The sequence below is a fragment of the Lissotriton helveticus genome, chromosome 2_1 (assembly GCF_964261635.1).
Source record: "Lissotriton helveticus chromosome 2_1, aLisHel1.1, whole genome shotgun sequence".
Taxonomy (NCBI): Eukaryota; Metazoa; Chordata; class Amphibia; order Caudata; family Salamandridae; genus Lissotriton; species Lissotriton helveticus.
Genome location: NC_136059.1, coordinates 1,233,126,087 through 1,233,152,897, shown reverse-complemented (window position 1 = coordinate 1,233,152,897; position 26,811 = coordinate 1,233,126,087). Strand labels below are relative to the sequence as shown.

Genomic DNA, 26,811 nt, shown 5'->3' with positions numbered 1-26,811 from the left:
TGATTCATGCCACCTCACTCACTGGATCTACCACCTTGCAAGTTGTGTTTTACAACATTGTGGATTTAATTTCGAAATGCCAAAATATCGTATGCATGACTTACACTTTCTGCGTAATGTCAAAGTGAGTATATATAGGAAGGCATAAATGTACTATCCTTACCTTAACTCCACAACTCCATCGGAGGAGTGTGGCTCGATGGTTAGAGCGGCAGACCCTGATGCAGAGTTCTGGCCAGGGGACCAGGGATCGATTCCTGCCTCGGCGGGCTCTCAGGCTCAATTTTCCTCGGACATGTTAATTCTTGCCTCGTGCTTATTCTAATCACGGCCCCATGCTGCAACTCTGGGCAATAGCTTGCTTAGCCTCCACACCGGCCCCTTCACCCTGGGGGTGCCCAGGAGTGGACACTTCACAGGGAAAGCCAGGAGGGGTTCCACAGCGGTATGAGTATCAGCGCCAGGAAGCTGAATAGACACCGCAAGGTGACCGTCTGGTGACAGCGCGCTCTATAAATACCATGACATTTACCTACATACTTTTACAATTTGTTTGTAGCCAATATCATGAAATGATATTATGGCAAGTAGATATTAAGACCACAACATTGTGGTATAACAACCCTTACAATCACAACTGCTGATTTTTTTTGAAGTGACCACAACCACTTATTTGGCGCATACCTCCTCAAGCACCTGGTTGAACGTTACTGTTCACAAACCCGAAACTGAAATGCCACTGCCAGCGCAAGTGCCCGTTTGTACACATATGACAAAGCATCATTTCTTTGAATGGTAGCCTTGAAGTTATATCAGAGTGCCTACTGCTGCATCCCTCACTATCTGGATGCAGCCCCCTACCTAGCCATCCAGAGGCACAGTTTAGAGGCAGGTGACTGTGTGGGGAGTTACAGCACGGAGATTCCAAAAGCCACAGCCACTTATATTCCCAATTCACCTCAACAGATCTCTATTAAGCAGACAGTGGGGGAGGGGATGTGAAGTTATCTGCGCTCAATTAAAAATGTGGTTATGTGTTATATTAAAAATAAAACTTCCTAAGTGATACTAATTAACCCTTAGTCAAAAATGTTTTTACATATTAGTACAGCTCCAGGGCTTAATCTGTGAAGGTGATGGACTGCAGCTTTTATTTCAGTATTTCAGCAGCTTATTACTCCACCAGTAATAAAAATTGAAAACTGAAATATTCAAAGAGATTTACTGAACCTCCGGTGTAGCTCTGAACTAGTTTCCTCCATTTGCACCTTTGGTATGTGTTTAAAGTGTAATATCAGCAATATTGAATGTTCATATCCTGTTTCCAGGTCGATGGAATACATCAGGGATGGCCAAAATTGGGAAAGTTTTTCTAAGCTCTGCATTCTTTGTAAAATTAATGAAAATTGCCGTTAGAATTACAAAAGAAAATTAAAATCATTTAACAGAAGTATTCTCTCTCAACAAAAGGAGTTTGCTGAAAAAATCTCCTGTTAAAGATTTTTGCAAAAATGTTCATTAGTGAGTGAGGTTTTGTCAAGTAGCTAGATTCATAAAATTGCGAACGGGACAGAATATAAAGAATTTTACACATCTTTGGATAACACCTAAAGCATCAATAGATCATATCCAAAGGACAAAGTAATGAAAACTGATGAGAGACTATATCTTGCTTTGTTATACATCAAAGATTTTGCAAGTTAACCATTCAAAATGGTCTCTTCACCCATCACTTTTAAGAGCAGAGACGCATGGACACATTACTTATGCCTTACAGAACACTGAACTGCCCAGCCTATTTGTTAGACCCAGCAATTTCTAGCTGGCTGGGACGCATCAAATCCAGACAGAATCCACCGTCCTAGATAGGGTCAGTACGATATACTTGTCTGATAACCTGTGCTAACCCTTGGGTAGCGTGGCACAGAGCAGTCAGACTTATCCTCTGGGTCAAAGTATAAGGTATTGGCACAACACCGCCCTCACAATACACTGATACACTACAACAAGTCGCCACACTGCATGTATAAAACAATGGTCTTTGTATTACACACACATTGAAATCAAAATGACATACACATTGGATATTTATTTTACAGTTATATGCAATTGTCGAACTCTCCCATTAGCAGAAGAACAGCATAAACATATATGCACTAGTCATAGGTATTTACTTGCCCTGTTATCCCCTTAGCCTTGTAAGTAACATAAACCCATGTGCGTACTTCTTTGAGGTGTTCATGATCAAAGCATTCCCTCCTACATCAAAAGCGACAGAAACATATATGCAGTCTGTTTAAAGATAATCCACTTTTTAGCATAAAACACAACCTTCCCAATATTGCATACAGTGTACAGTGTAATGGTCAAGAAAGCAGAGGTTTTGACTAAGCCTCGTGTCCCAGTTCTTCAGCCACTCAAAATACACCAGTCAACGATATGTGTTACACCCGCTGGTGACACTTTGATTAGATTGTCTGGACCACCTAAAGTGGAATTAAACAGTAACTTGGTTTCGTCCCTCCATATTAGGCCTTCAGGCATCCAGTGGCACCTTCACAAGTGTGGGATGCCTATCTCTCCTAAAGGCAAAAGACTGAGACACCAGTAGCTGGTGAGCTTCCAAATTGGGGAAAGATTTCCCGTCAGGTGGAGGTGCGGGCCTCAGTTGCTCTAGGTAGACAGCTGTGGCTGCACACAAGGCACAACGAGACCCCTCTGGTCCAGTCATGATATTTTCAATAACAAAGTACCTTGTGGCGTGGGTCCGGGGTGAGGAAACCAGTGACCTCAGTTGAAGGCCTCAATGTCAAGCACTGTTGTACTCTCGATATGGAGTTCGGAGACAGCCTAGGCTTCCAGCTCGAGCCCCACAGACTCGGCAAATGTCCGCCCAACACCCCTCGGACACCAAACGCTAGGGCACGTGAGTTAGCACGTTTCCAGTTGCAAGCATGGGTTACTTGGACTTGGCAAACTTCTTCAGCACTCCTCAAACTCTTCATGTTCCGGCAACCCAGTTGGCTCGCTGAAATTTATGAGCACACTACTTTACACAGTGTGATTATGGCACATATCAGGATGGTCTTGTCCCAATCAACAATCACTTCCACCCATTTCTGCTGCACCCTGTGCAGTCCTTACAATCTCATGTAAATGGAGAGATCTTTTCTGTCTCTGGGATCTCATGGACAGGAGGCTAGCCAACCGACCATTGGAGAGTGCTTAGGGACCCGGGCTGCGACAGTTGGCAATTAGCAGCAGGCCAACGACATCCAGGCAACATCCACCAAGTGATAGTCCCCTCCCTGGAGCATGGCAAGCCCCAGACCACCAAACCTCTGTGAATAACCCATTTGCAGTCCCTCCGGCCACAAAGGCTCCTCTTGACAATGTCCCAGCATCGAGCCAACGTAGTATGGTTCCAATCCCAAAAGCATCCCAAACTCCTGAGGGCAGAGTCCCAGTAGTTATACCCACCATGGCCTTTGAAGATGAGATCAGTTCAAAGGGCCACCTTTGAATTGTAGAGGCCCTCTATAAATGTTGTCCTGTCTGCCATGCTACCCTGGGAGGCTTGATCAATATCTTTAGTGGGTCCAAGACCCTGCACCTTGCAATGCAGGTGCCATTTCCATCCCCTCGTATCAGTCCCTGGAAGGCCCCTCAGAGGTCTGCAGTTTCCTATGAGTCCCACATTTATGGCCTTCTATCAGGAACACACAGATATAGCTGTCTCCCCAGCACCCAGATGTGGATTGGAGACAGGCTGACAGGCACACAGTCACAAGCACAGAAAAGCTCACTTTCCCAAAGTGGCAGTTCCACATTAGTAATGTCAAATCCACTTGCGCGACCGGAGAGGATTTGCCATTACTAACTCAATATTTAACATTGTACTGCTACTCTCCTGCATGTAGGAAATACTGCTTGATAGCCTTTCCACTGGCCCCCCATGTTAATAAATGTGAGAAACAGGCCCCACTGTAACGAACACACCATCCGGTGCCATTTACTACCAGTTCACGTAGCGCCCCTGCGTCCATGCCCTACCTCTTCCCGACACCGCACCCTGCTCCCAGGAAGTACTCTGATGTAGCGAGAGAGAAATGCAGAACCTTGGCAAGCAGTTGTTTTAAATGCCAAGCTGAGTAACAGTAACCTGTACACACAGGCCCCACTAGGGCAAACCTGTGGCACGTTTAAAGAGCTACTTCCGTGGGTGGCACAACCAGTTCTGCAGGCCCACGGAGGAGCATTTGACTTACATGCCCTAGGTATATGTCTCACCCCTGGACAAGGGACTTACAGTTAACTCCTCAAACAGCCAATCATGTATACATCAATTACCAGTATGTATATGACAAGCACAGCACTTTGTCACTGAATGGCCGAGTCAAAAGCACTCAAATTCCTAAGGCTAGATCAGAGATCAGCTGACAACCAGAAGGGACAAAAGCAACAGGTCAAGGAAAAGCACCCTGGAAAGTGCCAATTTCCAGCACTCTCTGATCGATCTAATCACTTTAGGGTTATTTGGTTTCATATGTTTTTATAATTTCAAATTAAAATAGGGCAAATCATAAGGCCTCCTTACTCAGGTACAGGATTACACAAATATTTCTGTTTGAAATATGGTTTCTAGAAACAGGGATGCCAGCTACCATTACATAAAATGTAAAGCAGAACAGGGGATATAGGATGAAATCGATTTGCATACGGTGCATGTAGTATGTGTGGAAGTCAACAGTGCATTGGTGTAGCCAAAGGAACATGGGCCCTACTGATAACAAAGGAAAAGGCCCCCAGTATCTTCTAACTTGATTGTAAGACATCCACATTTGGAGTTCATTGTTCCCTTCACACCTCTGGGCTCTTTGTCCTTCCTGTTATAACGATAGCTATGCCCTGCAGAGATTCAGAGCTACATTTATTCTGCGCTGATAGCTAATATGCAATGGCATTCTCTTATAAGCCTTGCACTCCCAAATACTTTGCATTATTATTTTTAATGAAGAATAATGTGGAAACAAAGTGACATCTTTTTTAAGTTTTACATCCACGATGCGTACATACCCATTCCAGTTTGCTGAACACGAGGGGTGAGTCGCCAATTGTCACATAATGCCCAGCTGAGAAAGGGCGTGAGCAACATACAGAGCTGCTCCTTCTATAGATAACCGTAAAGCAAACACTTAGAAGCTGAACAACAGCAAAAAGTCAGATTTCAATACTAGTCGGTTCTGGGAAACATATACAAGGATGTTGCCTGATTTGAGGTTTCTGTTCACTTGAAACAAGCTCCAGTAACCGAGCCTTTCAACCGAGCCCAGGCCTTCAATTAGAAGTAAGGAAACACACTTGTTGGCAGCACAAATATACCGTAGGTAAATCATGTGGCCAGGGAAAGTGTTTAGGTTTCATGGTTTGGTGGTCGGAGTCCACTCAGTGACATCATCCCGAGAGCGTTCTGATTGGCTGGAGCTGAACAAAGCACAGTTTATATTGCACAGGGCAAGAGGAATGTCGCAGAAGGAAGAAATCAGTGCCTCTTCACTCCGAGCCTGCCAACCCACGCTGTCAGGAGTCGAGCTGCAGACAGGTACCCGTGCGATTCTTTCATTTATTCACAGCTGACATTCACAGATTATTTTGTTTCAGTATATATATATTTCCTTTTCGTTCTAAACTAAAACGGGAAAGTCGTGTTATTTTGGTGTTCAGTTTTATCAATTTGTTTAATATGCAGTGTGATGAAATGTGCAATTTCTGAATTTTTAAAATCCAGTACTGTGGCTCAAACAGGGACCTTACCATGGTCGGCGGCTCTTGCTAAATAGTACAGATCATGCTGGAACATTAAATACAATTCTTATAATTTGTTGAAAAGTTCTTATATTTTTTCCCAATGTGCCTATTTCGAGAAGTACACTTCCCCGTCCCCGCTTCCTCCACCACCATCCCAAATGTAAATGTTGGTAATGCTATTCAGGCCACAGTACTCTAAATGCTGATGCGATGCGTACATTTCACAATGTGATTTGTGAGGCGTAGAAAAAGGTACGTTTCAGAGAGCGCACACCTTTCAGTTCAGGAAACCATGTTGGAGGTGACACCCAAGCAAATGCTACTCTTGAAGCGCTTTTCAGAAGGCTCCTGTGTGGGAACTATAGCTGCTTTGGGAAGCCATCCCTATTCGGTGTCCTCTTTTCAATGGCCTGCTTTCAGCCTCAGTGAAGACAATTCAAGTGACTTGTGAAAGGTTCCAAGGCAAAGCTCTCAATTCAGATAGGGATCTCCCCTTCCACAGCTGTGTTTAAGAAGTTGATGCTCCCTGGAGGTTGAACCATCTAAAGGTGGAGCCACCGAGGGTCAGGACAAGCGTCCAAATATGGGCAGCGGCGTGAACGTCACTTCGGTGTTCATGTCTGTGATGAAAAGGGGCATTCCCTCAGCTACTCACCACAGTGATCTTGGGCACTTCCTTAGTCCAGAGTACAGCAAAAGTGCCATAGACAAGGCGAACAGATGGGAAATTAATATCACTCTTCAAAATGAGCCGATTGTATTGGAGAACCAAGCAGTTGAGATATGATTTAGGAGGCGTAGCTATCATTGGTACAGCAGGTGCAGTAGCACCGCAGCCCAGGGCCTTGAGGATCCCATTGAATCATGATAATGCGCTTTACTACCCCAACAGCTGTCAAAGGAGTAATTTTCCTTCTTTTGCACCAGGGCCTATGCGATCTTTGCTATGCCACTGGTATGATTTTAACAGGATCTAATTTAATAACACATTCTCGTTACACGCTAAGGTTGTCTCAGTTAATCAGATTGCTTAAAATGTTGGCATTAGTTACCGTTATCTATCTTCAGTATAAGGTCAGAGATAATGACTTAAAGCAAACAGAGAAAGTTGGCATGGTTATATCCTGTGCTTCATGATGCCGGAGGATGGATAGTACCAGCCTTGTTGCCCACTTGTGTTATGCATTATGCAAGCTCAACATCAGATTTGGGCCATAATTGCAGCGAAGGCAATTCATAGTAGATAATGCCCTGTGCAGAGGCCAGTAAACCATGTGAAAGCCTGAGCAGTGGGCACTGGCGCTTAGTTATTCAAAAATACCTAGAGGCACATTAAATTGTGCCCAGTGTTTCTGACATGAAGAAACACAGTTGTTCGTTTGATGTCTTAAAAGTGTGATTTTTTTGTGGCAAAATAAGACATTACCACCTTGCAAAATTGTTTGGACAGGCTTCAGACGTTTGCATGCTGGCCAGGCGGCCATCAGTTGATAGAACACTTCAGCTATCCTTAAATGGACATTTCCCACAATTAGAAACCTTGACATATTCGAACGGTATTTGCATTTTTGCTCACCATAAACCCTTGCATTGTCTTCATGAAAATAAAGAGTTTTTAGTACACTTTAACCAGAAAAAAAATAATGCAAATCAGCATTCATAGTTTGCACAAATTACTTAAATATGTACATGAAAATAAGCAACTGAAGGTTGTGAGCAAAGACTAAACTAGTGGCCCCTTTTTAACTCTCTCAGTTACCATCTTCTCTAAGCAGGTGAGAGCTTGGGGATTGGTGCAGTGGGTTAGGATTTTAAAGACATGAGTACGGAGGGTGGCAGAAGGAAGGGGAGAATATGGCTGGGGATCTTAGGATGTCAAAGCAGTTGTGAACAACTCAGATAGAAAGACCATGAGCAAGGCCAGACTGGTAACCAAAATCAGCCCACGAAAACAGCTCAGCTGGCCTCCGGGGGCGATGGTGCTAGTTGGAAGCACATCTCTAATCTCACCGCTGCCACTTTTGTTACAGGGTAGCCCCAGAGGGTACAAAACCGGCTCCCACCCTGGTGGCCCACCGGGGACACGCCCGGTGCCCGCTACTGCCAGTCCAGCCCTGGCTGTGGGTCTGATGTAGATTTGGGTGGTAATGGACAACAATTTGATTTCTGGAGTAAGTGCCAAATCCAGATGAACATTCAATGGAATCTCCTTTACCATGAGGACAAAATAGTGGCAGGTGTTCGCATCATAGCTTGACCTCCGGATTTATCAGTTCCTCCAGAAAACGGCGGATTTCCGGGTACTTCTGAACTGTATGTCAAGCTATGAGAGATGGATGGGTGGGTCCGGAATTCCTTAAGATCCAGATACTAATATAAATATTGTTAACTCATTCTTAATCTTCCTTTGAATGGTGAATCACAGCAGTGTTCTCCTCTAGGATTCAACATCCTAGCTTTTCTGCACTTTTCCACCATGATTGGTCACTTGTTAGGAAATAAATTACAATAGGAACATGGATTCCGGATTGAATTTAGGAACAATCATTTTGCCTTAAATGGAATCTTAGATATTGTGAAGTTCATACCATCCTTCAGATGAGGGGTAGATGGCAATCAACAATTTCAGCATTAAGAAGCAAATTGTCTCAATTGTTCCATCTTGATTGGGTTGAAGCTAGATTCATTGAATTGGCTTTGTACGGTGGGGCCATACTGTACTGTACCCCAGAAAGATGGGTGATGGCCTTGTCCAGACACTGTGTTTGGGTGAATGAGATACAAGTTACTAAATAACTGGGCTGTCTCACATAAAAAGAGTTACACAAGAGCCTTGAGAGCTGACTTCCAAAGCAAGCGTGAAGTGACTGACTTAGTGAATTGTGAATACAGTTATAATACCAATGGTTTTTGGCTCTTGAGAAACAAAAGATCACTCAGTAGTGACTTTAAATGGTGTGGACAACAATTTTGTTAAGTGAATCTTCAATGTTCCTTCCTATTCTGAATAAAACAAAACTTTCCTTTGATTTTCAATCAATTGTTTGCGAGGAATGTTAAAGAAGGCACCTTGTAGATATCATAACCAGATAAAGAAGTGCTTTGTTTAGGTAATAGCAAGTAACATCCCCAAAAATGAGGTGCAAAAAAAATCATCAACTGCAGTAACGTTTGGCAAACCACTATATATTTATTCTAAAACATTTTGTTCACATAATAAAAGGCGCACTAGCAACACAGTGAACAAAAATTGAAATAACTTTTTTTTAAATTCAAAATAACTCTTGTTAGATTGCATTTTGATGCTGAACTAGTGCGAGGTGTGTGCATGAATTCTATAATTTTGCTGTTCTGAAAATGCTGTGGGCCCGACTCACAAACGGCCTCCGCACTTGTGGTAGAGCGTTCGCAGTTGTGACTTGTGGGGCCTGCACTCATGGTGGGGGCCCGCAATAGGTAACTGCAGTACTGAGGTCCTGCCACGACTGCGAGACCTCCTCCATCAGTGCAGAGGCCCTTTGTGAACTGGGCCCCGTATCTTTACAAAACTTGACTATCAATAGAAGGTGCATTGAACAACAGTGTAGGCGTGGGAGACCCTGTAATCTTGAAACCCACAAATTCACCTTAATCATAATGCCCACAATTCGATGGATCAGAGACAGTGTTAAACCTCAATTTCATAAGGCGATGTGTCCCTGAATTATGGCGTCACCCAACAAATCAAAAATAACAGAAAATACAGTCTATTTATTAAAAAGGCCCACTTAATAACTAAGGGGCATATTATCAAGGACGGCGTTAAAAATTATTGCTGGTTTAGCGGCAGAAAACTGCAGCTAAAGCAGCGATAATGGGCTTGATAATATGCCCTTGTGAATTCCCATAGAAGCCCATGTTCAGGTGTGAACATGGGCTTATATTGAAATTCTCCAGGGCCTATTATCAAGCCCATTATCGCCGCTTTATCGTCAGTTTTCTGCCGCTAAACCGCCAATAATTTTAACGCCGTCCTTGATAATATGCCTCTTAGTTCTAGATCATATGTATAATTAAAGGGTTTTATTACAAAATTCAAAAGAAAGCAAATACAAAGTCAGTGCAATGAGGGCTTTCTGGGAATAGGGCTATGAAGAGAAATAAAAAATAAAAAATTAGTTTAAGTCTCAAATGTGGGGGAAAATTGAAAGAGATACTGGGCCAGAGGTACGACCCGTTTTTGCATGTGCAAACGTGTTTGTGACACATTTGCGCATGCAAAAACCTAAAGGCTATGTACAAACCCTATTTAGTAAAATTTTTTTTTTTAATGCATCCCATTTTCCTTTAAGGAAAACGGGCTGCAATTTAAAAAAAAATGCTTTATTTGAAAGCAGTCCCAGACATGGAAGTCTGCAGAGCCCAGCAGGCCACCATACCTGGGAGGGCCAGCCATTCTCAATGGGGTCGCAAATTGTGAGTGCCTCATGAATATTGATGAGGCATGCAATTGTACATGTCAATTGAGCGCAATTTGCAACTCGTAAAATAACATGGTTTTACATCTGGCCCACTGACTACATCCCTAGAAAAATGGGAATGTCTCTGGCTCACCCCAACTCAAGGGGTTTTAGGCATTATTTTCACATATGAAATTAACAGAACTGCAAAAGCACTGTGTTGTGAGCAAATTCATCATTTCATAAGCAAACCAGAGTTATAAAACGTCATATTGCACTGTCCCACTACATGAAAAATTATTCTTCACCTTCTATTCTAATGTTATAGAGAGTAGCTGGAACAAACTAGATACATAAACAACACTGCATTATATAAATGAATAGGGCTCAATGATCTACCAGAAAAACCTTGAAGCACTAGTTACAGTTTTGTGAAGGAACGAGAGAAAGCTTAACAAAGACATCATGAACAATGACAATGAAAATAAACAAATAATATTTTACTTGACTACGTGCTGAAGAAACGACAGGTGAGATGTTCAGGGTGAAGACAAGAGTGACAAGGGTGCTATTCATTTTGAAAAAGATAGCGATTAGGCCAGAATTGAGGCCTAAGAAACACAGATTCAGAAAAACACACTTCTACACATGATAGAAAATGTATTATAAAATAATGCAACAGTGCTATATCAGTGTGTTTGTGTGTAACCTAGTATGAAAATACATTCTCCATGTTGTTGATGATAAACAAAAATATAAACATACAAAAAAATCCTTAATGACAGTGATCACTTGGCACACAGCAGTCAGACTTAACTTTAAAGGTAATGTCTAAAGTATTTTTGCAACACTTCAAACAGTAAACCAGTGAAACACCACACAAAAAGATTCCACTTCAGGTTAGGAAGACAAAGTTTAATTTAATGAACAAAAGTGGCCCAAAATGACAAAAAGGGAATAAGTAGAACCGGAGTTATGAATTTTTAAAGAATAAACTTTTATGTAGTGCCTAAAAGAATAAAGTGCAAACCGGAGATATTTGGTCGCACTAGACTGGGCCAACTCAAAAAGTTCAAGCCGACTGCGATGGAGTGTGGGTCAAATAAAGTCCCAGATAAGTCCAGCTGAAGTTCTAGCTTCTCAAAAATTGTGCTGAGAGTCCTGTTCACGGAGAAGAAATTTGCCAGAAGTAAAAAGAGATTTGCTGGCCGTGGTCTGCGGGTGTGAAGAGCCACAGGCTGTCACAGACAGATGGAATGGAGCCTCGCAGTTGGGAGCAGTAATACTTTTTAAGCAAAGGGACGAACTTGCGTCCACTTGCGTTGAAATTCAGGTCAAGGAATGATGTTCCAGAGCAATAGGGCCTGTTCGAGCTCTCCAAGAGCCCAAAAGCTTGACTTGAAGAGCAAAAAGACAACTTCCAATGGCCAAAGATTGAAGATGTGCCTCTTGGGGTCACACACTCATCAAAGACGGGTCCAGGAGCTGTGGGGAGCCTGTTATGTCCCTGAGGCTCAGATCAGGAGGTAAGCAGACTAGCTCTTGTAGTCACTCTAGGGTCCTGGGTTCAAGATGGGTTCCAGGACCAGTACTTCCTTTCCAGGCCAAAGGGCAGCAGGAAGAAGGTAAACACAGCAAGGCAGCAGTTCTTCCAGAGCAGCAGATCAGCAGAGTGACAGTACTTTAGCAGAACAACAGTCCTTCTTCTTGGCAGAGTATCCACAGGTCCAGATGTGTACTGAAGTGGTGATGTCATTGGTCGAGTTCTTTTACCCAGTGGTGCCTTTGAAGTGGGGGAGACTTCAAAGAAGGTTCTTTGAAGTGCACAGAGGTCCTCCTTTCCTGCCCTGGCTCCAGAGTTAATAGAGGTTGTATGCAGCCCTGTGTGTGTCCACACCCTATTCAGGTGTCAGTGTGCGGCTGTCCCCAGCTTCCCCCTCCCAGGATGGCCCGTCAAGTTACACTTAAGCTCCCATGGTATGTGGCTGTCTAGAGGGAATACACAAAGCCTAGTTGTTACCCACCCCAGACAAGTGTTCGGAGACAGGCAGAAGATACCAAATTGCTAAAGTAAGAAAATGCCAACTTTCTAAAACTGGCATTTCCAGAATTACAATGTAAAATCCGACTTCACCATGAATTGTGATCTACCCAATTGGAAATTACACATATAAAAAAGCAATATGGTAATCCCAATGGTAACCTATGAGAGGGTAGGCCTCACAGTAGTGAAAAATGAATTTAAGAGTTTTTCACTGCCAGGACATTTAAAACTTAAAAGTACATGTCCTGCCTTTCACTTACTTAGGGTTGAATTATATATAATGAAAAGGGAGTTTAAGGCTTGGCACAGGGATTTTGATGCCAAGTTGATATGGCAATCTAAACTACATACACAGGCTTTGCAGTGGCATGCCTGAGACATATTGAAAGGGCTTCGTAGGTAGGTGGCACAATCAGTGTTGAAATCCCACAGTAGCATTTAATTTACATGCCCATGGCACATGTAGTGCACCCTACTAGGGACTTATAAGTAAATTACATATGCCAATTGTGGGTAACTCAATGTTACCATGTTTTAGAGAGAGAGCACAAGCCCTTCAGCACTGGTTAGCGGTGGCAAATTGCTCAGAGTTTTGAAACCAACAAAAATAAATTCAGCAATAAGGGGAGGAGAAAGGCAAAATGTTTGGGGGTGACCCTGCAGAAAGGGCCATTTAATAACACAACCCCCCTCCAGCCTAAAGCCAGGGCAGACTAATCAATACCATGATGGACTTCCCTGCTTAAGTGATAGAACTTGGAAATTGCCCTCTACTGCAGGGGCACTCGTCAGTTCTACACGTCACTGCAGAAGTCGCCATTTACAACACAGGTTAGAAATATTAATGAGTCCCACACCCTGTGAGAAAACTTCCAGGGTGACAGAGGTCATTAATTTTCTTTTATTTTAAAAACAAAATCACAAAATTTGGGTGTTTTCTCCCAGGCTGGTGGAGTCAATATTGTTTTTTTACTGTCCCTCACTGTCAGTTTTTTTTATATTTGACCAAAAACAAATAATACAAATTTGGTGTAGGCCTTCAAAACTGACCAAAGCCATACACCAAACATTTAGTACTTTGAAAGGAATCACCAAGAAAGAAAATGTTTTAGTAAGGGTCTGAGGTAGTATAAAAACAAGTTCCTCGCCACCAAATCCTCTTTCTATTCTAACTGCATTAACTTATTGAATAAGCAAAAAAAAACTTTTAAGATATTAAACAAACACACTTGTTCCAAGTGAGTAGCCTGGGAGATGGAACCCTCCCAAACTCTGTGTGATGCACTCAACACTTTTTTCAGTGACAACAATAAATCATTTAGGGATAGCAAGGCAACCACTTATCTGCCTCAACAACATAGGGAGAATGTGGGCTGTGGTGCCATTAATTCTCACTCCTTGGTTCAGTTTCTCCAGCTCCAGCATGAGACCCTTATTTCTTTCATGCATAAGGTGAAGTCCTGCCTCCTTACCAGTAACAGCCGGCAAGGATCGGGGGCTGGGGTGAGGAAGGTGGGGGTTTAAAAAAGAAAAGAAACGCACCTGATTGCCGCGCCTCTCCTCAGTCTCTTCTCCACCGTCTCTCACCTGGGGCCGGAATAGGAAGCTCCCATGCTTCCTTGAGCCAATCACTACACTGCAATGCAGTGTAGTGATTGGTCTGAGCACCATGGTTCAGCGGTCAGCCGGGGAATGGGAGCCTGTGCATGTTCTTGATGCAGGCTGTAATGCAGCCTGTGTGGAGGACATGCAAAGTGCGCATGAATGTTTGGCCGGTCCGAGAAGGCTGGCCAAACATTCATGCGCACTTGGAGTGGGCAAACGAGTCCTTCCCCTGCTACTCAGTCATCGGAACAGCCCAGCCCAAAAAGCTGCAATAGCCGGAAAACATAAAATGATAATATCCTCAAGTTATTTTCATTTCATGTTTCCTTTAATTCACTTGCTGTAAAGCAGCGGGCGATGCTCCTCGGCCTTAGCGGAGGAACCGCTGCTGCCCCTTACCATTATGCAAGCTCTGTTTGTCAAAACAGCAAACCCTCTGTTAGACCTTTTGCGTAAGTGACTCACTCAGGGCATTGTCCCTGACATATTTAAAGCTGCTTTGATACTTGCTGAAGGGGCTGGGCGACGATCTTGAGCTGCTGAGAAATTAATGCTCCTTTTTACTTCCCCTTTACGCAGTGTTACCTAGGAGCTAAGCAGATTAATTTATTCATCCAACTTTCTTCATCCACTGCAGGCTGGTTTCCATCCAGCCCAATGTACAGAAGCAGCAACGGTTTCTATCCTTGATGTACTATGATGGGAATTGGATTTGAGACAAGTGTCTAAAATAGTTCTCCTAGATTAATCATCCGCCTTCTTCAAAACTGTCGACCTCATACGTCTGCTGAATTATCTGAAGGTGGCTGGTCTAGGTCAGTCTCTAAGTTGGATATCCTCCTTTCAAGAAGTACACACACAGGAGGTGCAGGTTGGCCCATTTTCTTTATCGAAGACCCATGTCATCTGTGGGGTCGTCCAGGACTCAGCATTTTCTGCTGTACTTTTTAATGTTTGTATCAATCCATTGATCTTAGCCCTAGCTGTGTTTGGTTGTAGATTCTACAACAATGCTGATGACTCTAAATTCATCTTCTGGCTTGAGAATACTGGCCAATCCCACCAGGAATTTCAATCTATTTTAACACAGATAAGAGTAAGCTGGTTATGCTTAATCACATATCAGATCTTTGGGCCAACACCTAGTAGCCATCTAAGCTCGGTGAACCTCCTGTTCCAAAAGCATCTGTTAAGAGCCTGGGCCTGATGGTAGCCAACCAATTGTCCATCATCCCCCAGATTCAAGCAGTCATAACAACATGCTTTAGCCTATTGAAATCCATTACGAATGTTGCTCCTCTTTTGTTACCAGAGACTTTGAAAGATGCTATTGCAGTGGTAATGGAGCAGCTCTTGAACTATGCAAACTTCCTGTATGTGGGTCACCCTGCAACTTATTTACACAAATTACAAACCAAACCATTCAAAATGCAGCAGTGAGGATAATCTGTGAATTGCACAGATATGCACAATTCCCTCCATTGCCTTAATAAAGCTTCAGTGACTCCCCCTCTAACAAAGAAATGTTTTTAAAACAGCTTGTAATATTTACAAATCCATTCATGACCAGGCCTTAGTCTTTGTAGCAAGCAAAATTATGAATTATGTTCCTCCTTGACCTCGCAGATCCTCTCTTGCGAATTATTTGAGAATTCATTGGTTCACGCAACAGAAAGCAAGGGGCAGGAGCTTCTCTGTCCTGACACCCATCTTATGGAACTCTCTAACTTCCTCGATCAGAGTGGAACCTAACAGGAAGTTTTTGAAAGCCTGGCCGTTTAAGCTATGTCTTGATTAGCCTGAGCTCTCTCTCCTCTCCCTCCTGATTGTCATAGCACCAAGAAAAACCTTGGTTGTACAAGCGCTCTATATGTTTTCCTAACATAACATAACATTGCATAAGGCTGGTTCATTTCAATGTACAGAAATAACCGCAGGGCTGGCAGCTAGCCTATCTCTAGATTTGGTGAGCTGAGTACCCTTGGAATGCCATCCTAACAGACCTTACTCCAGCCGCTAACCTTTAAACCAGGGTATATGTCTTCCTCGCATAGGCCCACAGAAGTTTCCAATTGCCATATGTCCCAGATGGTGATTGTAAAGTTATCAGATCTAAAACTAAATACTGAACCATAAACCAGAAACTCTTTTTGTATTTTATAGACGAATCCACTCTGCAACCACAGGTCCAGGTATGGCCTTTACAATATGTATTCAACACATGCCATACTGAAAGGTCTTGAATCAATGTAGATTATTATGTTCACTTCAGTTTTGCTGATTCTTTTGGGAATCTCCACCCACCAGTTCGGAACATTGTATTGGAGGCCACCTGAAGGATTATTCCAGTCCTGTGTTTACTACATGTATAACAATATACATATTGGAAAATGTGTTATATATTTCTGAGATCAAGTTAGTCAATGTTTTAAGACACTTTACACCACCCTGATGAATCCATAGGCATTCTCTGCCTGTCTGAAATCACAGCTAGAAATCCAATGTACTGCTGATGGGTCTATAACCACTGCTGAAAAAGAATCCCACTTCACTTACACATTATCTATAGTCTCAACAGATCCTACTGATTCTGTTCAAAAGTCTAATGAATGAACTTTATTGAACTCTCGTGTAAATGTGTAATGAGGAAGCCATGCCTTCAGTAACCAATGTACACATGCTTATGCCTAAGTCAACTTTCTATAACTGGTACACAGGGAAATGTGTCATGTTCACTATAGACTTTGCAAGACTTTACTTACTTGAAAGGACGGTCCACTGTACCCACAGCAGCTTTAACCTCATTTGAGCACCGTTTTACCACGAGTATTGCAATAGTCAATGCACATCCCATATGTTACCCAGCAGGTGTCATAAGCTCAATCTGTGATGACGTTGTGAAATCATAACTCCTCCACTACACTCATCATTGTAGGTGACCTCAAAGATAAACCCAAAATCACCAACAGAATACCTTATTTACCCAATTCCCATCTAATCACACAGTCAGTCACACCCACATGGTAATCACTCAATCTACCCACTACCAACCATCACTCTCTGGCCATGCCATCATATACATATCACTTAGAAGAACAAATCTCATCCACTGTTAATTACTTGGACAGCATTCCATTGCATCATGTTTGCCCACTAACTCCCTCTTGACAGAGACCAGCCAAAAATGCAAATGAGTCTTGGTTAAAAAGGAACAGTCCAACCCAAACATGTCTGGTAGATTTCAATTTCTGAAAGAAAATGAAAGCCTTCATAAAAAACACAATGTGGGCAGCCACATTTCAATTACTGAACATACAGAAGATATGATCAAACTTTGGCTTTCACACAAGCAAGACACTGAACTTTGTTATTTGGCTAACTAACGTAGCTACTGTACCTCCCTCCGTGTGGGTATCATTCAGTTTACTTTTACACCACTCAATAAAGTTAAACCTTTATCTCTTTGAACTCTTCAATCTCTCAGAGACACCATCACTTCACAATACTGCAATCAAACTGACTGGCTGTTGGTATAAAGCAAAAACAACAATTGATGGACAGAATGCAGAACAATGTCATACATTCACCCCAGTATAGAGATCTGGCCCTAAATCCATCGTTTTTTTGCACTCCACACCACCCCACTTCAGAAATGGCCATATGCAAATCAGCCTTGACCCTGTGCCTCATGGGAACAGTCCAGCCTGAACTGCCAAGCCATGTCTTTCCTGGACCGGAATCAAGCATCCTAGGACCGGTTTCTGGCTATCAGCCGTCTTCAGCCAGGATAGCTTGACTCCAGTGGTGTGGAGAGCATGGGACTCACGTCTGAGCATACCCATTCCACTCGGGGTGACAAATACAAAAACAACAATTGATGGACAGAATGCAGAACAATGTCATACATTCACCCCAGTACAGAGATCTGGGCCTAAATCCATCGTTTTTTTTGCACTTCAGACCACCCCAGTTCAGACATGGCCATATGCAAATCAGCCTTGACCCTGTGCCTCATGGGAACAGTCCAGCCCGAACTGCCAAGCCATGTCTTTCCTGGACCGGAATCAAGCATCCTAGGACCGGTTTCTGGCTATCAGCCGTCTTCAGCCAGGATAGCTTGACTCCAGTGGTCTGGAGAGCATGGGACTCACGTCTGAGCATACCCATCCCACTCGGGGTGACGAATGCAAAAACAACAATTGATGGACATAATGCAGAACAATGTCATACATTCACCCCAGTACAGAGATCTGGGCCTAAATCCATCGTTTTTTTGCACTCCACACCACCCCAGTTCAGACATGGCCATATACAAATCAGACTTGACCCTGTGCCTCATGGGAACTGTCCAGCCCGAACTGCCAAGCCATGCCTTTCCTGGACCGGAATCAAGCATCCTAGGACCAGTTTCTGGCTATCAGCCGTCTTCAGCCGCGATAGCTTGACTTCAGTGGTGTGATGAGCATGGGACTCACGTCTGAGCATACCCATCCCACTCGGGGTGACAAATGCAAAAACAACAATTGATGGACAGAATGCAGAACAATGTCATACATTCACCCCAGTACAGAGATCTGGGCCTAAATCCATCATTTTTCTGCACTCCACACCACCCCAGTTCAGACATGGCCATATGCAATTCAGCCTTGACCCTGTGCCTCATGGGAACAGTCCAGCCTGAACTGCCAAGCCATGTCTTTCCTGGACCAAATGAAGCATCCTAGGACCGGTTTCTGGCTATCAGCCGTCTTCAGCCAGGATAGCTTGACTCCAGTGGTGTGGAGAGCATGGGACTCACGTCTGAGCATACCCATCCCACTCGGGGTGACAAATGCAAAAACAACAATTGATGGACAGAATGCAGAACAATGTCATACATTCACCCCAGTACAGAGATCTGGGCCTAAATCCATCGTTTTTTTGCATCCCATACCACCCCAGTTCAGACATGGCCATATGCAAAAACTGGGGTGGTGTGGAGTGCAAAAAAATGCCGCAAAAGGCCGCAATGAAACCTGTGGTGGTGAGGAAACTAAGGGGGCCTTACAGAGCCCCCTGTTCCATCATGGCCTGGGGATGCATGCAGGGGGGCACATGGTGTGCCCCCTGTCTGCATGCAACAGCTTTCCTGCACGACATGGCCTGCACAGTCCATACCATGCAGGAACTGGCTTTGGCATCCCCATTGTGGTGCCTTTTCAATAGGCACTGCCATTTGAATGCTAAAGGACCGCCTGCCAGACCACATGAAAAGTGGGTGGCCGGTCAGCTGTGAGGTTTGGCGGTGTGGGAGCGGGGCAGTGGTGTTGCGACCTGCTCCCTCACAGCGAAACTCATAATCAGGCCCTTCATCTCCTCATCAATGCAATCCCTTAACTGCCAATAGCCGAGAATATTTTTATTCACCAATATCCAGGAGATCTAATACAAGTGACACATGTCTGGTCTCCAGCCAAATATTACACAAGAAACTGTGTATTGAAATGAGGGGGGACTCTCCTCTTATTAATGATACTCTTAAAGGCTTAGGTCGTGTGTGAAATGTGTAGAGTTTTTCTGTGCAATATAGGCATCATTTTTGGAAAGTTAAACCTGTACGGGAAATACATTTTGCCAGTATCACAAGTAACTTTGCTCCATGAGGATATTTCTTGCACAGAAAAGTAAGTGACTGGAAAATGCCTCATTCAAAAGTGTCAATCAGTAAAACACTTTCTATTCAAACCAGTCTCTGGCAGACTAAACCCCCATGACAGGCTTTCTCACAATAACACCAGAGACACGCTCGGTCCACTGGAATCATGGACTTTGCTGGTGGTGCTCTCTCCACAACCTTCTCTCAGAAAACCACAGGGGCACCAATGTCTACCACACTTTGGCCAGCTTCCTCTTGCCTCATAAACATGCTTCAAATATTATTCTTTCATTTTCCCTCACTTCAATTAGCCTTTTTCATGAAAATGTATGTAGGAAGGATCTGGTGAAATTAGTATGACGAAAAATTACAGATAAGTGTGAAATGACAGCTCAACAAGGAATGTAAAAGCAGAGATTTACAGTCCCACGTGGAAGGATGTGGATGGGTCTCTTTGAACAGTCCACTAAAAATGCAGAAATCATCCTCGGGTTAAGGTGATCCACTCTTTCCATTAGACACTAAATTCTTTATCCTCCCTAGACTACTATTTACTGCAAGAACTTGGCTTTGTTCATCTATGTAGGATTTACACTTTTGCCTTAAACACATTATCTTCAAATTTCTTTTTTTCTATGTGAATGTTCCCATCTATTAGACTTCTTTCTGCGAGCCTTTGATTCACCCTCTGTCAGAGTAGCCATATGATTAAGATTTACCAAGGGACTTCAGTGTGACTTAGGACCGTCTTAGGAAGCCCTTTTCTATGCATATTCCTCTTAGTTTCATTTAGTGATTATTTTGCAATGAACGAGGGACTACGTAATGTCTGAAGGTTACTCAATCATCACACTTTTCAATACAGTCAATTCATTAGATCATATATACATTGAATGCATCCCTTTTTTCAGTGCAGCTGACATTCTTTTGTCAGAACTCAAGTGCGAGCCTGACCTCAAAATGGCCATATTATTGGGTGGCCTCTTACAGATTGGGACCACTACACCCCAAGATGGCTGACCCAAAGTCTTGCAAGATCAACAACAAAGCCACAATCTTGCAAAACTTCAGGGTGCTATCTTGGGTTAGACTGCTGAAACTCCCACCAATACTTGCTGAATACTCTAATTAATTTTTGGGCCCATGCTTGCTGGAAGGACGCAGCATGCATTTACCATGGGTCTCCATCCTGCCTCCCGTGACTACTTTGAAAGTTTCATCTACCCTGTAGCGTCCCATCACATTGCTAGATACATACATTGAAATAATGTGCTTATTCATCCTTGTGAATCAGGCCCATTCTCTGTGCCATTTAGCACATTAAAGACAGACCCATTGGCTTTGCAAATGCTACCTGCACCATTTCTGTGTCATTACCCCCTGATTCTCAATTTTCCATGTCTTTCGATCAGGAAACCATTTGGACTTCTGGCAACATGTGCATCTCACCTCTGAGTACAATTCTGCCCCAATATATTTCTTTGATTATGCTCTACCACTCTCTCCTTACCCCAAGCTGAGTCGCAGTTTCTCCTTACAGTGTGTCAGAGAAATCTGCATAAGACATAGTATTAGCATTGTTTCTACAGCCCTCAAATAATCACAAAGTATTCATAAGCATACCTTACTTTCTTGTTTGAAAAAATGCTATTTATGTGGCTACAAGTATTGAACCAATAAGTCCTACCAACCATGCTGCAATTGCTGTGGAGCTCACAAACTATAGACCCTAAACAGGTTTTTAGTACAGGTTCCTGCTTTTATATAGTTTATGCGTGAAACACGTATTGATGGTGTCCAATTCAATAGCACCCAAAAATGTTTTATGGGATACAACGAAAGATGCAACTATTTTGTAGGGGTGTGGGTCTGTATAAGTTACACTTACACTGCACATCAATCTAGATAAGAAAATTTGAAACTTTTGAAAATAAAAAGAATATGTCACTTTTATACCGACACAGGTATCTGTTGTGTCAATCAATCTTGTACAAGGGGGAAAACAAGGTAATTTTGCACATCTACAAATGCCCTTGTAAATCGCTTTGTATGTGCATGCTTACAATAACACACACCTGCATTTGGGACCTTCACAAAGAAATCGAACGTATTGTACATAATTCTGTCCCACTTTCACACTCACTTAAAGAACAATGGGAATGTTACAATAGTACAGTAATCAGATTGGTAAGGATAATAGCATTTGCTCATGCACTCATCTTTGGGATGTCTTCAATTTTTCTGATTCATTTTGAGGTCAGTATCCAAAGTTAGCTTCAGCATTTAAGGCTCCCCTCTTTTTATTGGATGTTCATTTGGATAATATGGACACTAATTCTGTAACTTTCAATCAATACACCTACATTCATAAACCTTCTACTATATATAAATGGTTGAAAATGAATAACACTCATCATATAAAGCAAGAATTACTATGAGATAATGAATTGAATATTTTGTGTTTGTATCAGATTTAGAATGGTATTTGTACTACAATTCAGAGTACATCTTGTGCCGTCAACACTCCTTACACACTATTATTTACATACAATAGGATATTATTGACACCTAGTACTGCATAAAATGGAACTTGTTAATAGTAATAGTTGTTGAACATGCTCATTATCTGAAGGTATTCTAATACAATTTAATATCCCATGCCCTTCTGTTACCAATTCTAGTTTTAAGTTTGGTCAATAAAGAATAACATTTTTAACACAAATATTTCTTCTTAATTTTTAAATATAATTTTGTGTAGTTTTTTAGAGAGCTGGGCTGGTTTAGCTATGATTAGGAAAGTTAGAGATTTGTTATTAGTAAATGCTTTTAGGAAAATTACTTTTAATTGGAAAAAATGCTAATATTTCATCATACTTAGCATTGTGGAATAGTGCATGTTATTAGAACCCTATACTTGACGGAGCACACGTTTCTTCCATAAATTCAGCAGTTAAATTAAAGTTATTATTTTCCACCTAAATGTAATTTTCTTTCCAAACCTTGTAATACAGGTACCATCAGTAACAAACATTAGCTGGATTTTCCTTTATTAGGAATTATAATTGTTCCCAACTTTTTATTCCTGAGCACTAAGATTATGTATTATATTAATCTACATGAATGTTTACATTCTATTAATTATTTCCTTGAGTATTTTTCTTTTTTTTGCAATGTATGTTTTTTTTGTTTGTGTTACTTTCATTTTGAAAACCTTTGTTATCCTATCCTCCCTTTTCAGTTTTCTATTTTTTTAACATAAACATCTTTATTTTTTAATATTAACTTGTTACCCCTTTGATTAACGTGGTATTCATTACACATTGTACCTTAGGATGTTTAGGGGAACATTATGACAGACTGCTTTAATATATTAATGTTCTTACCATTTATGCATCTATTATGCTGATAACATTTCTGGGCAAATATTGTATTTAGTAGTATACTGAACAAACGTTTTTAAAATAATCGTTTACTTAGTACTATGCATTTCTAACATTCAAACTGACCGTTAGCATGGTGCAGCTACCACTTTGCAACAATGCTATTACCGCAAGCAAGAGGCTGTTTGAATTAAAGCACAACAACATGCAGTACAACTGATGCAGTATTAGCTCACAGAAAACCGCACACTTTACCCCCTGAGTTGAACTTGAACGCAAAAGTTACAACAATCAGCTTTAAACAGGGGCCAATATTCATTCAAATACATTTTACAATTCATTTGTGCATCTAAAAGGTTGCAATTTCCTGTGTGCAATACAAAAAGATCCATACACAAATCCTTTAACATGAGCCAAAGATGAACACCAAACTGCACAAGGAAGCACTGCTTTTTTAAATCACCCTTAGCCATAGAGGTGTTGTGAGAAATGATCTCTAAGTCAAAGATACATGCTTGACTGAAACTACTATCTAATCAACTGTAATTGAAAACAAAGATGCAGTATTCTTATTGTGAACAGACACCAATGAACTCTGTCTTCTGTTTTATTCTTTTCAGGAATCTTGGCAACATGAGGGCTATCATTGTTCTGATCCTCTTTATTGGGGCAGTAAGCGCTTTCTCCGTAAGTAAAGCAATGTACATATCATCAAACCGCATCCCCTTGTTATGTGTTCCAGTGCAAGGAAATCAACTTAAACAAATTCATTAACAATTTGCCAAATCAGGAATATTACGTGTGTCTCTTGCAGCATCTCTTGCCAATGTACCAGACACTACTCTTAGGTCCTGATTACAAGTGGCCAGTTATATTTCGATCCCTACAAAAAACATAAACACCTGTTCGCACGGGGATGGTAATTATATAAGTGGTGCGGTGTTTATTGCACCCTGTACTTACTGTGTGTAGCAAAGTCTGCATCCTCCATTAAATTTCGTAAGGTCAAAACCACTGGAATGTAAAAGACGTGTGATATGCCAGTGCTTGTTTGCTCTCAGTGCCCAAGTTCTTTCCTTTTGCTCTGGAGGCGGTCATTATTGTTTTTGATGCACAGCACTGGGATCAGCTTCCTGTGCCGTTGAGATCCTGCGATCAGCTATGCCTTTTCAGAAAAGCTTTGAAAATCTGGCTGTTTGATACTTATGTTCTACCTTTCCCTAGTTTCAGGCTCAGGTTATCTTTTAGGTATTTGCTTCCTTTATAAAACATAAAATCATCAAATTCAAAATAACATCTTGGCATAACGGTGTCCTGATCTCTGTATGTCCTCTCACCTTGTTGGAGCATGTGCTTTTTTGCCACTGCCACCATTCACTGATTTTTTAATCCTTTATACTCCCTCCTTCACTCTTAGGGGCAGATTTTAAAAAAAGTCATGCAGCGCAGCGCAGTACCCAAAGAGGCTATGCTGCATTGTGTGACAGGGAGGGAGCAGGAGAGTGCCACATCTTCAGAGATATGGCTCTTTCCTCCCATCTCCCTAGAGCTGGCACCGATTTTAGCTGCCGAGCGACACCCACACACCTTAGTGCCATAGCGCTTAGGTTCGTGCTTAAGTCTAGAGCAGTACAAAATACCATGCCTAGACAAGTTTTAAAGCTTTTCTCACTTTGTGTGCATGCTGTACAGAGCAGCGCGCATGCAAATTTGTAAAAAAAAAAGGAGAAATAAAACAATTTCTCCTGTAAGCGCCTCCTTTAAAGTGGCATTAACGTTTGGCGCTAAACCCTGTCTACAATTGTTTGTTGATAAGATTTTGCTTCAAGAGGCATGGGTGGTTGCATGAGAACGCCCATGTACCCCACATGTAACGTCCCCTTGGCGCTAAGTAACGAAAAGCAGTGCTTTGCGCTACTTTTACAGTACTTTCCAGCGCAAAACAAGTTTTGAGCTGGAAAGTAAATCCCCCAAAAAAACATGTTGTGCTGGTTAGTATCACTTTTTTTTAGCTAACCCAGCGCAAAATGTTTGAAAATCTACCTCCTAGCCCCCAAGCTGAGGCAGACGCTTATTTGTTGTTTTTGACGCTCAGCACTAGAATCAGCTTCCTGCACAGTTGAGGTCCTGAGATCAGCAACATCTTTCATAAAAGCTTTGAAGACCTAGCTCCAGTGGCATCTCACAGTGGGAGTGCTGCGGGGCGGTGGGCCGGGGTGGGAGAGGGGCAGGGTCGGGGGTATGGAGTCGGACAGGGGACGTCCACGAGTAAAGCAAGTAAATAAATAAATAAAACTATTTGCCTGGCGCTCGCTGCAAGCGAAGAGTGTGGGAGAACGTTTGAGGAGAAATAAGCCAGAGGGAGAGAGAAACACATTCACTCCCATGATGTGCTTACAGAAAAAGAAAAAAATAAGTTCCCTGAATGCAAGCAAAGTCTGCAGTGGAATGATACAATTCAACCAATGAGAACACTCTGAAACTGAAATTCTCTTGAGTGGGACATACACATGAATAGTGATGAAAGCCATTGAATTAGTAGCAGACTAGCAGCGAAAGGTGATAGACAACAAAGCCATCCAGTCATGATCACGGGGCTGACCAAAAGCCCACTAATGTAAATTGGAAACTATAGATCAGGCCAACAGACAGCTTAAATCTGTCTGTGCCCAAAACACAAATAAAAAAGAAATCAATAAAAATTCTCATTAATTTAGGCCCTCTTTCCAAGCCCCTCGGTTAATTGTGAATTGTTCAGTAATGTCTATTACCTCACATATTGCAATTAGAAGCTGTCTTTCCTAACTCAATTTCAGTAGGTCAAATCTGCCAAAATGTATTGAAGGAAAAATACCTGACAGTTTTTGGGGCAATCGTATTTTGGTGCTTAACACACTAAAATCCACTTGTCCTCGTAATTGTCTGAAGTTTATCTGGGGACGATAGTCCCCATTATCGAGAGCAAACTCTTAATTCGGAGTAATTAAATAGACCTCATTACTTTTGGCCCTGCAGATTCAGATTTTATTGGATCTGATAAATTGTGTCCAAAACAGTATGATAATGAAGCCAGGGAACAGTAATTTTTGGCATGGGCAACTACGCATATTTAAACGGAAAATGCTTTGAATTCGTCAAACGGTTGCAAATACCAGCAATTGTTTGGCTAATAAAGTATAGCCAAAACATATATTTGATAATTTACAAACATTTTTGTGAATCAACACATGCAAGTCTGAGAGAGGTACAGAGAGGTAGATACAGAGATTCTTCTGCATTGAGAGGAAGCTGAGACTGGTGTATCCTATCCCACCCAAAAAAGTTAGAGTTGGACTGGCCTATAGGACAATCTGGCAGTGCCTGACGGGCTGGTCTCACAGATCAATGTATGTGTTTTGTGTTTTTGGCTATTTCTGGGACTTATAATCTGTTGGGCCTATTTGCATTGTTGATTTCTCTGACATTACCACAAACATTGCCTGCAGCAGGCACAATTGAATGTAGACTCCCATACCTTGCAACCACTTATACAGGCCACTTTTTTAACTAATCGGGGCCACTTTTAATTTGTTGCCCGGGCCTATTTTTTGTTACCGACCGACCACGAACCAAATTACTTATTGCGCTCAATCTCATTATGACCTGCTCAGCAGGATGTTGTGTGCGGTGATTTAAAACTATATTGCGCCTACAGTCTAACATTTTCTCACACACAGGCGAGGCGCTTCAACAGAGGAAGAGGCTGGGACTCAGATGAATCTGATGAAAGAAGGGTAAGCAATAATTGGATACGGTGTTCGCTTTGGGGATCAGGGCTCTTTGGTGCAGCTAAGTTTTACTCTAACACATATAAGGCATTGCATGCCCCCATACCCTGAGAGGGATGTATGTCATTACAAC

At 42.2% G+C, this 26,811-nt stretch overlaps 1 protein-coding gene across 1 annotated transcript in view; it reads left to right on the top strand.

Annotated features, from left to right (window-relative positions):
- Positions 1–5,518: 5,518 nt before the first annotated feature.
- Positions 5,519–26,811, top strand: part of IBSP (integrin binding sialoprotein) — a 39,193-nt gene continuing 17,900 nt past the window's right edge. The window contains exons 1-3 of the mRNA XM_078676122.1: positions 5,519–5,602; positions 23,532–23,598; positions 26,628–26,684. Of these exons, the coding sequence (XP_078532248.1) occupies positions 23,545–23,598; positions 26,628–26,684 (111 nt within the window). The 5' untranslated portion in view covers positions 5,519–5,602; positions 23,532–23,544. The remainder of the gene's footprint in view (positions 5,603–23,531; positions 23,599–26,627; positions 26,685–26,811) is intronic.